The sequence below is a fragment of the Trypanosoma theileri genome (genome assembly GCF_002087225.1).
Source record: "Trypanosoma theileri isolate Edinburgh chromosome Unknown TM35_Tth_45_V1, whole genome shotgun sequence".
NCBI classification, from domain to species: Eukaryota; Euglenozoa; class Kinetoplastea; order Trypanosomatida; family Trypanosomatidae; genus Trypanosoma; species Trypanosoma theileri.
In genome coordinates, this window is record NW_021639887.1 from 3643 (window position 1) to 15263 (window position 11621).

General features: G+C 42.0%; 6 protein-coding genes across 6 annotated transcripts; all 6 read left to right on the top strand.

Annotated features, from left to right (window-relative positions):
• Nucleotides 1–902: 902 nt before the first annotated feature.
• Nucleotides 903–1829, top strand: TM35_000451000 (uncharacterized protein; the record flags this gene model as incomplete). The annotated part of the gene is made up of 1 exon (XM_029030197.1): nt 903–1829. The coding sequence occupies one exon, from the start codon at nt 903–905 to the stop codon at nt 1827–1829; it is 927 nt and encodes a 308-aa protein (XP_028878428.1).
• An 804-nt stretch (nt 1830–2633) lies between these two features.
• TM35_000451010 (uncharacterized protein) lies at nt 2634–3545 on the top strand (the record flags this gene model as incomplete). Its single annotated transcript, XM_029030198.1, has 1 exon — nt 2634–3545. The coding sequence occupies one exon, from the start codon at nt 2634–2636 to the stop codon at nt 3543–3545; it is 912 nt and encodes a 303-aa protein (XP_028878429.1).
• A 619-nt stretch (nt 3546–4164) lies between these two features.
• Nucleotides 4165–5532, top strand: TM35_000451020 (uncharacterized protein; the record flags this gene model as incomplete). The annotated part of the gene is made up of 1 exon (XM_029030199.1): nt 4165–5532. One exon carries the CDS (start codon nt 4165–4167, stop codon nt 5530–5532), a length of 1368 nt encoding a protein of 455 aa, XP_028878430.1.
• Nucleotides 5533–6510: 978 nt separating this feature from the next.
• On the top strand, nt 6511–7545 carry TM35_000451030 (uncharacterized protein; the record flags this gene model as incomplete). Its single annotated transcript, XM_029030200.1, has 1 exon — nt 6511–7545. One exon carries the CDS (start codon nt 6511–6513, stop codon nt 7543–7545), a length of 1035 nt encoding a protein of 344 aa, XP_028878431.1.
• Nucleotides 7546–8164: 619 nt separating this feature from the next.
• On the top strand, nt 8165–9133 carry TM35_000451040 (uncharacterized protein; the record flags this gene model as incomplete). Its single annotated transcript, XM_029030201.1, has 1 exon — nt 8165–9133. The coding sequence occupies one exon, from the start codon at nt 8165–8167 to the stop codon at nt 9131–9133; it is 969 nt and encodes a 322-aa protein (XP_028878432.1).
• Nucleotides 9134–10292: 1159 nt separating this feature from the next.
• Nucleotides 10293–11201, top strand: TM35_000451050 (uncharacterized protein; the record flags this gene model as incomplete). The annotated part of the gene is made up of 1 exon (XM_029030202.1): nt 10293–11201. One exon carries the CDS (start codon nt 10293–10295, stop codon nt 11199–11201), a length of 909 nt encoding a protein of 302 aa, XP_028878433.1.
• Between the last annotated feature and the right edge of the window lie 420 nt (nt 11202–11621).

An 11621-nucleotide genomic window follows, 5' to 3' on the forward strand; every position in this document is an offset into this window, starting at 1 on the left:
CAAACAACAAGAAGGGTGATGCAGACAGCAGCAGCAGTATCAGCAGTTCTGTGTGGGTGCGTGTACCACTACTGATTGTGGTTACACTGGCCTGCATTCTTGTGTGCTGATTGTAATGGTGTGGTGGTGGTGTGACTGAGGTCATCCTTTGGTTTCTTTTCTCTTTTGCATACATCCCTACAGTCTAACTAATTTTCCACCAGTTAGGATTTCTCTTTTTTTTTTGTTTCTTAATGTTAATGTGTTTTGTGTGTGTTTTTGCTCTCTTTGTGTTTATTCTATAATTATTATTATTATTGCTACTCTATTGTGTGTGTTCTTGGAGACTCTCTCTGTGTGTGTGCACCTGGGCTTGCACTGTGATGATGATGATGAACTGCTTTTTGCAGTGGGAGGAAAAAAGAAATAATAATAACAGATGAATTTATATTTATAATTGCTTGTATACACATATATACTTGTACTCATAGTTGGTGTATTTCTGTGTTTACTGGGTAAATTGGGCTAATGGTTAATATCTTTTTCTTTGTTTGTTTGTGATTTGCTGGTGCGCTGTGTGTCTTGACCCGCGGCGTTTTAATGTTTTCTCCTTTCAAGGGTGAAACGGACATAATAATAGGAAAATATATTTTCATAATTGCATATTAAGTCAAGCATACCCATTGTTCTTTGGAGTTCTGTGTTTGTTGGGCACATGGTCTTGCCCTTAATTGTTTTTTTGTTTTCGTTATTGCTTTATGTGGGACGTTTTATGTGGTGCACCGATAATGGATTTCGTATAGTTTGTGTTGTTTGTTTTTTTTCTTTTTTCTCTGTGTGAGTTCTCTATTTTGTTGCTTTATGTTTTCTTCTCTTTGTAGTTAACTGATTTAAACAGAGGAAAAAATATTGTTTTTGTGGTGATGATGTTATACCGTGTGTTGTATTTACTTACTTTGCTGCTAAGCATTGCTTCTGTGTGTGTGGCCTCTGAAGAGCTTTCTCGTGCCAAAGCACCAGAGGAAAGAAGTGAGACAGGCCCTGCTGGTCCTGCTGGTCCTACTGGTACTTGTTCTCCTGATGTGCAGTGTCCTCCTGCTCGTAGTGGAGATTCTCCTACTGATTGTGAAGAAACTGCCAAGAAGAATTGTACTACCGCTAGTGGTGACGTCCAAGAGAATTGTGTTCCTGATTCTCTTGCTCCTTGCACTACACCAAAGGAACCAGCTCCAACTACACCAAAGGAACCAGCACCAACTACACACAAGGAAGAACTTCGTGAAGGCAAACCCGGTCCTGTTGGTGCTGCTGGCGCTGAAGAACCAGGAACAGGAGCTGCTGGTCCTGGTGCTCTTCCTGCAGTTGGTGATGTTGCTTCACCCAATTCTATTCCGGAAGCAAGTCAAGCTACGAAACCTGATCAACGCGAAGCTGATCACGCTGCTTCAGCTCCTGGTGAGAGACCTGGTGGCCAGATTGCAGTTGAAGATCACGCTGAAAGCAGCGACAAAGGAGAAGCAGGTGGAAGTGCAACAACGGCTGACGGTGCAGCACAACAGCCTTCTTCTTCTCCCACTACAGTCACAGAGAGTACCAGTGGATCTGACACTTCAACAGAAAATGGCAGTACATCTGCAGGAACTGAGCCCACAAGCACCCAAAGCACTGATGTGGGAAATACAGAAACAAACACCACCACCACCACAACAACAACAACAACAACACTTCCTCCTGAGACTGCAAACAACAAGAAGGGTGATGCAGACAGTAGCAGCAGTATCAGCAGTTCTGTGTGGGTACGTGTACCACTACTGATTGTGGTTACACTGGCCTGTATTCTTGTGTGCTGATTGAGTGTGATGGTGGTGTGACTCAGGTCATCCTTTGTTTTCTTTTTCTTTTTTGTATGCATCCCTACAGTCTATCTAATCTTTTCACCTGTTGGGATTATCTCTTCTTTTTTTTGTTTCTTATTGTTAATGTGTTTTTTGTGTTTTTGCTCTCTGTGTGTTTATCCTATAATTATTATTGGTACTCCATTGTGTGTGTGTTCTTGGAGACTCTCTGTGTGTGACTGTGGGCTTGCACTGTGATGATGATGATGAACTGCTTTTTGCAGTGAGAGGAAAAGGAAATAATAATGAATACAGATGAATTTATATTTATAATTGCGTATATATACACATATATACACTTACACCCATAGTTGGTGTATATTTCTGTGTTTACTTGGTAAATTGGGCTAATAGTTAATAACTGTTTGTTTGCTAGTAAGTTTTGCTGGGTCATTGTGTGTGATTGCTCCTTTATTGTTATTGTACTCTGCGTAGTGCGGAACGAAAGCATAATATCAGTCGTACAGAGATATATTTATTATTACAAATGAACTTAAAGCAAAGCTATGGTTCTTTGAATTTTTTGTTTGATGATGCCGATAGTTTTCTTTTTTCTGGATTTACTGAGACAGTTGGTGCGATGTGCCTATTTTTTGGACTCTATATTGTTTATTTTGGTGTTAGTGTTTTGTGTGACTGATGCTTTTTCTTGTCTTTACTTTCTCCGTGCTTCTTTTTTATTGGCTTTTTGTTTTGCTTTCTTTTTTATTCCTTATCCAGGTTTAGCGGTCGAAAGCAACGAGAATAATTTTTATTGCGATGCTACTGCGCTTTTTGTTGTGTGCTTTGATTTTGTTTCTGAGTGTACCCTCTGTGTGTGGGACGGGTGAAACGGTTTCTCAATCCCCCGGTTCTTCTCGTGAATGTCCTCGTACTTCTGTAGCTGATGGTGCTGAAGAGTGTCCTTCTTCTGCTAGTGGGCTTTCTTCTAAGAAAGAACAATGCACTTCGAAGGATGATGCATCTAAATGCAGTGACCCTGCCGAAGAAATAGAAGAGAAGCAGCATTCTGATGATTCTGGGAGAAAACGTGATGAAGTGGAAAGAAGAGATTCTGGTAGTGAGCACAGAAAAGAAGAAGCAGAAATTCAAGTGACTAAAGAAACAGTTAATCCAGGTGGTCGAACGACTGAGGCAGCCAAAGGAGCCGCAACACCAACACCAACACCAACACCGCCAACGAATAATGGTAGACATGATGACAGTAACAGCCGAGAAACTGAATTGCCGGCAGAGCCGCAACCAACCGGTCCACAAGGTAAACCTGGTACTGCACAGTCACAACAGAACACTATGGAAGTGCAGCCGTCTCCAATTACAGGAGAAGACGAACCTAAAAGAAATGATACTACACCCAATACAGAATCCGCTGCCCAAACAACTGCAGAATCACAAGAAGATAATGGACCACAATCATCTACTGCCGATGCTGCTGGGACTCCTGCATCACCCTCACCAGAAGGAACTGCAAATACTTCGGATGACACTACAACAAATAATGAGGAATCAACCAACACCACCACCACCACCACAACAACAACAACACTTCCTCCTGAACTCACAAACAACAAGAAGGGTGATGCAGACAGCAGCAGCAGTATCTGCAGTTCTGTGTGGGTGCGTGTACCACTACTGATTGTGGTTACACTGGCCTGTATTCTTGTGTGCTGATTGTATTGGTGGTATGGTGGTGTGACTCAGGTCATCCTTTGGTTTCTTTTTCTTTTTTTTTTGCATACATCCACACTACAGTCTAACTAATGTTCCACCTGTTGAAATTATCTTTTTTGTTTCTTATTGTTAATGTGTTTTGTGTGTTTTTTTGCTCTCTGTGTTTATCCTATAATTATTATTGCTACTACTCCATTGTGTGTGTTGGGCTCTTGTGTGAGTTTTCGTTTGCATTCTGGTGATTGCTTTGCTTTGACCAATGAAATTAAAAGAAAGTGAAAAACGAAACATGAATACTCGTAATTGCTTTTGGACCGTTTAGAATGAGTTGTTCTTTGTTTGTGTACTTGGAAAACCTATAATATATTTTTTTTTGTGGTTTCCTGGTGTGGTGTGCTTTGTGTGGTAGCCGTTTGAATATTGGTCGGTCCTTTTATTTGTTCTTGACTGAGCTTACGTTGCTGTTTTGTTTTCTCTAACTGGTTTATTTTTTTATTTTTACATTATTGTGTTTCTTTGTATTTTACTGTGTTTGGATTACTTTTTTTTATCTCTCATATTGTTTTTCTATTTTTTAGTCCATTGTTTTTAAGCAAAACACACTACAACTATTATGACTATGAGGGAAATGATGCGCCGCATGCTGTGTTTACTGGTTCTTATGTTGTGCTGTGCTTCTGGATGCGTAATGGCTAATCAACTTCAACCTCGCCCTCCTCCGCCTGATTTGCGAAGTACAACTAGTGTAACTGGTGCTTACCCAGGGGTGCATGGTGTTTTTGTTTCTCCTGATGTTCTTCCTGGTTCTCGTGCAGTAAACCCTGGCTTGCACCCTGGGGCTGGTGTTGATTATACACCGTGTCCTGGCCCTCGTAAGAATGGTGATAATTGTATTCCCACCCCACCGGTGATTCAACAGTCCAGTGATGGTGCTCCTTCTCATGGTGTTCCCGGAGTTGGTGTTCCTGGTGTTGGGGTTCCTGGAGTAGGTGTTCGTCCTCCAGGTGTTCCTTCTCCTGCTACTGCTGCTGACAAACTTGGGTTTCAGCCTGGTCCTGCTATTGCTGGTGTGCCCGGCATGATTGGTTCACACAGTGTTGCTCTTCGTTCTACACCTGATGCTGGTGTGGGTGGTCTGTCAGGGGTTGGTGTTCATCTTGAGCCAGGCAAAAATGTTGCTCCATTCAACCCTTCTGCTACTGAGGTTGAAAGCCCTCCCTCTGAAGCCGTTTTTGAAGGTCGTAAGTTTTCCGAAGATGCAAAGGGTGTAAGAGCTGTTCCTACAGCTCCTGGTTTTCCTGTTAATGCTTCTGTTCGTAGTGGTGGTCCTGCCAATTCTGGAACTCGTGAAAAACCTTTGCTCCCTGGTGTACCCGTTGATGTTCCTTCTTTTCGGGGTGGTAACATTAACGAAGCTACTCCTGCGGTCCCAGGTGGTGTTGCTCCTTCCCCTGCAACCCTTGGTTCTCACCCTGGTGCTGGTGCTGGTGTTCCCAATGTTCCTTCTGGTGTTTCCCGCGATGAACCAAATGACCAAGGATTTCCTGGTGTGCCTAAAGCTATGCTTAACGTTGGTGGTGTTCCTCCTACGGATGTTGGTTTTCCTACTGTTGCTGGCATCCGTGGTTCTAAGAGTAAAGAACAAAAACCGAGTACTACAAACACGCAAGGAACTGGTGATACTCAACAAGAAAATACTGAAGCATCTTCACCTACTATTGAAGTGAGTGCTTCAGGATCACCTAATGTACAGACTTCCTCACAAACTTCATCTTCACCTGCACAGAGTGAATCAACGAGGGTCACTTCTAATACACCTATTAAGGAGAAATTACCCGCAATTACACCACCGATACCTCCCTTGCCTGCAAGGAGCGAGACCAAACAACCAAAGAAGCGTAAGGCAGACAGCAGCAGTATCAGTTCTGTGTGGGTACGTGTGCCACTACTGATTGTGGCTGTGTTGTTCTCCGCTACTGTGTACTGATAGGTTGGACTCACTTGAGGACAAATAATAATAATGGTAAAACTAACATAATCATAATTGCGTACATCCCTCATGGGTGAAATAAACGAATAATCTGTTTACCAGCTTTCTCTTTTAATTGGAATTTCTTTTTCTTTTATGTGTGTGTGTTCTTTTTCTAATAATTTCATTACTTGCTTTTCCCGTTGTGTGTTTGCAGAAAACTGGGCTGTTCTGTTCACTGACGGTATACATCTCTTGCTAGGACACACATATGTGTGTGTGCAGTAGTTTAATACATAAACTAGAGCCATGGGGTATTGTGTGTGTTCTTGGAGGCTTTCTGTGTGTGTGCACCTGGGCTTGCACTATAATAATGGTGAACTGTTGTTTTTTTGTAGTGGGAAAATGAAATAATAATAACAGATGAATATATATTTATAATTGCGTATATACACACACATATGGACTTACACCCATAATTGGTGTGTATTTCTGTGTGCACTGGGTAAATTGGGCTAATGGTTAATGTCTCTTTGCTTGTGGTTTGCTGGGGCGTTGAGTGTGTTTTGCCCTGCAGTATTTTGTTGATCTGCTTTGTCCTGAGTAAGGTAAGGGAAAAGAGTAACAGATACTTTTTTGATCATGATTGCGTATACCCTGTAAAGCGTATCCATAGAAACGTATTTGTGTGCTTTCCGGTTCTGTTCATTCTGCTGTTGGATTTTTCGTTTCTTTTTTTGATTGGGAGTTTCATAATATTGGGTAATATTTCTTATTTTCCTTTCATTAGATTCCATCTAGGTGTTTTTTCTGGATTTGTTATTGATTACCTTTTCTTTAATTCTTCTGTGCTCTTTTGTTTTGTTTTGAATTTCTCTCTCTCTTCTTATATCTGTAGAAAAGTGAACTCAGAGGGTGTTTTTAATTATTATAACAAGGATGGTGCGCCGTGTGTTATTTTTTCTTGCTTTGCTTTTGTGTGTTGAGTGTCTCTGTATGGCAGCTGCAGAGTCTCTAGCTGTAAATGAGGCTGATTCCACTTGCAAAGACGGTGAAGATAGTGGTAGTTGTGCTGCTCGTCCTTCTGCTGCATCTGGACACGCTGCTAACAGTTGCGAAGATGGTAGTAGTGGTTGTGCTGCTGCTGGTGGTGCTGCTCGACCCGTTGGTGAACCTGGAAGGCCTGCTTCTGCTCCTGGTGGTGTTGAAGCTTCTGGTGTTCTTGCAGGGCAACCTAGTGGTGGTGTTGGAGATTGTCCTCCAGGCAAGAATGGTACTCCGTGTACTCCTGGCGTTAGTGAACCTGACCCTGCTCGTAAGGATTGTGTGAACCCTCCATCTGGGGCGGATAGTTGCCCTACCAATGTTGATGAGACTCAAGACAATTGCGCTACTGGTGGGTCTGGTTGTCAAAACCAAACACAAGAACCGGCTGATGCGAAACCAAATGAAAACCGTGTAACTAATGAAAACGAACATCGAGGTCCCGATGGTGCAAGCCGTCCTGTAAGTGAACAGGGATCTCATCCTCATGCAAGACAAGAGGATCGTCCCAACCCAACTGTTGCTGTTGATCCTCCTGCTGAAAAAGAGACTCTTGAAACTCAAAATGGAAACGGTTCACAAGGTGGTGTTTCTTCTCCTGCTGGGGTTACTGGAGGTGCTCCTACCGCTGCCGGTCAAACTGAAAGCAGTGTGGTCAGTGCAACCGAAGAAGGTGGATCTAAACAGGGAAGTGAAACAGCACAACCTTCTTCTTCTTCCAACAATTCGGCCACGGGGAGTGATGTTGGTTCTGGTGCTGCAACACCTGAGAATGGCACTTCATCTGCAGGGACTGAGGCAACAAGTAACCAAGAAGGTGCGGGAAATGCAGACACAGACACCACCACAACAACAACAACACTTCCTCCTGAACTCACAAACAACAAGAAGGGTGATGCAGACAGCAGCAGCAGTATCAGCAGTTCGGTGTGGGTGCGTGTACTACTACTGATTGTGGTTACACTGTCCTGTATTCTTGTGTGCTGATTGTAATGGTGTGGTGGTGTTGTGTGACTCAGGTCATCCTTTGTTTTCTTTTCTTTTTTGCATACATCCACACTACAGTCTAACTAATCTTTCACCTGTTGGGATTTTCTTTCTTCTTTTTTTGTTTCTTAATGTTAGTGTGTTTTGTGTGTTTTTTTGCTCTCTGTGTGTGTGCACCTGGGCTTGCACTATGATGATAATGAACTGCTTTTTCTAGTAAAAAAATAATAATAATAAAAGATGAATTTATATTTATAATTGCGTATACACACATATAGACTTACACCCATAGTTGGTGTATATTTCTATGTTTACTGTGTAAATTTGGGCTAATGATTAATATCTGTTTGTTTGCTTATGGTTTGCTTGGGCATTGAGCCTTTTTGATATAATTGTGAGTGTGGGCTTTGTTTTTGTTTTTACTCTTACTGAGGTTATTGCGCTGTATTGCATTCTTTAACTGGTAGGTTTTACTTTCACGATGTGAGTTTCCATAGTGGTAATCGAATTGTTTGTCCTAACATGTTCGATACTTGATTTATTTTCTTTCTTTACTTTTTGATTGTTTTTCTTTCTATATCAGTGTTTCTACGCAATCCAAACTATTGTCTCTCTCGTGATGGTGATGCGCCGTGTGATGTGTGTGTTGGCCGTTGTGCTGTGCTGCACCTGCGGGTATACCATGGCTGCTACTACTACTACTGTTAATGCTGGACAGCCAAAGGCGGTGATGGCGTATGTAGGTAGTTGGATGGATGTGGATTTTAATGTAAAAGAAAGCAATGAAAAGAAGTGTAAAGGTAGCAGTGATGAGACCCCTATAATGGGTTGTAATGTCTGGAATAAAAATGGGAGTCCCGCTCCTTCACCAGAACAGGCTCCTAGTGGAAATGCAAGAGCACCAGATTTAACTAGTAATGTTGTGGGAGGGATTGGAGCTGGCCGACCAGGCAGTAGTGCTCATGAGAGAGAAGGTGGAAGTGGTGAATTAAATACAGAAGCGGAAGTGGAAGCGAGAGAAGTTGTTCGTGCTGAAAGTGATAACTCACCGAAAGATCCTGCCTCGGAACGTGATTCACAAAGGCAAACTCAAGAGTCTGCTGCACCTTCACAAGGTAACGAAGAAACGTCGAATGACGCAAGGGATATCAATACATCTGATGACTCTAATCCTACAGAGCAATCTCCTGCAGCTGCAGTTCCCACTGCCACAGAAAGCTCCAACGAAAACGACACCACTTCTCAGCCGAGCACCGAGAATACTGTCAGTGAAGAATCAACCGTGACTTCTTCTCGTGACTCTAATCTTACTCAGCATTCTACTGCAACTGATGATGTGACTACCGTACCAAACTCACCAGAAACAAATACCACTAATCCGCTGAGCCCTGAGAACACTACCACAGAAGCACCAACCACCACTACATCTCCTGCACCTGTACCCAACGCAGAGATAAGCAGCAACATCGCCTCCACTGTACAGAAGAATAAGGCTAATGTTGACAGCAGCAGTGTCAGTCCTGTGTGGATGCGCACTGCAGCACCTCTGCTGATTATGGTTGTGTTGTTCTCCGCTACTGTGTACTGAACGATGGAACTCATCTGAGGTCAAATAATAATAATGGTTTTCCTATTATAATCATATGTGCATACATCCACCCCATGGGTGAATAAACTAGTAATCTGTTTACCATCTTTCACTTTTAATTCGAATTTCTTTTCTTTTCTTTTATGTGTGTGTGTTCTTTTCCTAATAATTCCATTACTTGCTTTTCCCGTTGTGTGTGCAGAAAACTGGGCTGTTCTGCTCACTGACGGAATATATTCCGTGCTAGTACACAGATGTGTGTGCGTGTAATTTAATATACATAAACTAGAGCCGTGGAGTATTGTGTGTTTTATTGGACACTCTCTGTGTGTGCCTGGGCTTGCACTGTAATGATGATGAACTGTTTTTCGTAGTGAAAAGGAAATAATAATAGCAGATGAGTTTATATTTATAATTGCGTATATACACATATAGACTTATACCCATAGTTGGTGTATTTCTATGTGTTTACTGGGTAAATTGGGCTAATGGTTAATATTTCTTTCTTTGTTTTGGTGCTCGTGGGTCATTCTGTGCTTTTGCCCTGCACGGTTTTTGGTAATCTGTTTTATAAGAGCAAAGGAACAAATAGTAGTTAATACAATTTGTATTCGTAATTGCTTTAACAGACCAGCATATTCAGTGGTCTGTGAGTTATTTTTGTGCAGTTGGTCCTGTTCTTAATTTGTGTTTTTTTTTTTTTTCGCTTTCTTTGCTTGGGCACTGTGTGCTTTTTCCTGCATTGTTGTGTGTTGGAGTGTTTTGTGCAGTGAGAAACAATCATAAGGAATACATAAGTATATTTATAATTGTGCTACGTCCTACAGGAAGAGGCATTTTGATGTATTTCTGTGCTTTACTCTTTTAATGGTCGTATTCTTTAATTTCGTTTTTTTTTTCTTTTGAGGGGTTTATTGGGATTATCTGTTCGTTATTGGGTATTGTGTGTGTTTTTACTTCAATTGGGGTACTTTCTGAGTTATGGTTGCAGTTTTCTGTTATGTGTGTGCTTCTGCTGTAATTGTTGATTGTTGTTTGATTTGGTGTGTGTTTTCATTTTCTTGTTTACATTGATTAACTTTGTTTCTGTTTTTTCTTATTGGGTTTTCTTTTTTTGTCTTTAAGCGATTGAAGTAAGACTACTACAAAAAGTATTGTAATGATAATGATGATGCGCTACGTGCTGTGTATCCTCGCTCTCCTGCTCTCATGTGCGTGTGTGCACGTCCTCGCTGAAGAAGTGCCTGCCGCCGATCTTTCCGACCAAGTCCCTGATACGGAGAGTGAGACAAAGATTCTTCTTCAAAGTACTCCTGTCAGTTGCCCTGATGGTGACGAACGTTCTGTTGACGGTAAACCTTGTGCTGAGGCTGCTGCTAGTGGTCCCGGTGCTGGTGGTGCTCAAGGGCCTAACACCCACGGTCATCAGAATCAATCTGAAGTTGGTCAACAGCACGGTGCTGGAGTTAGTGGCCTATCTCCTCAGACGAGTGGACTGGGTCGTGGAGCTGGAGTCACTACTACTACCTCTAATCTGCACAACGAGAGGGGGAATAAGTTACCAGGTGCAGAGGCTGCTGCAGGAAAGGGTCAAGGAATTCATCAGCAGCAAGAGAGCAGTCAAGATCCAATACGAAGTGAAGAAGCATCTCCTGGGGTGAAAGAGAACTCAAATCAAGGAGCTTCACCACAGCAACCTCAACAAACTGGTGATACATCCAATGACAGTAGCGCAGTCAACACCAGTGCAGCCAGTGGAGAAGGTACAGGTGCACAATCATCTCCTACTTCTGCACCTTCGCAAACTGATGGAACTGCGGAAGGTGGTAATTCTACAGAGACATCAACGAATAACTCAGCGAATACAACCTCCGAAAGTGACAATACATCCACTAATGAGGAATCAACCACCACCACCTCAACAACAACAACAACAACAACACTTCCTCCTGAACTCACAAACAACAAGAAGGGTGATGCAGACAGCAGCAGCAGTATCAGCAGTTCTGTGTGGGTGCGTGTACCACTACTGATTGTGGTTACACTGGCCTGTATTCTTGTGTGCTGATTGTAATGGTGGTGGTGGTGTGGTGTGACTCAGGTCATCCTTTGTTTTCTTTTCCTTTTTCTTTTTGCATACACACTACAGTCTAACTAATCTTCCACCTGTTGGGATATTCTCTTCTTTTTTGTTTCTTAATGTTAATGTGTTTTGTGTGTTTTTGCTCTCTGTGTGTTTATCCTATAATAATTATTATTATTGCTACTCCATTGTGTGTGTGTGTGTNTGACTCAGGTCATCCTTTGTTTTCTTTTCTTTTTTGCATACATCCCTACAGTCTAACTAATCTTTCACCCGTTGGGATTTTCTTTCTTCTTTTTTTGTTTCTTAATGTTAATGTGTTTTGTGTGTTTTTTTGCTCTCTGTGTTTATCCTATAATAATTATTATTGCTACTACTCCATTGTGTGTGTGTGTGTTCTTGGAG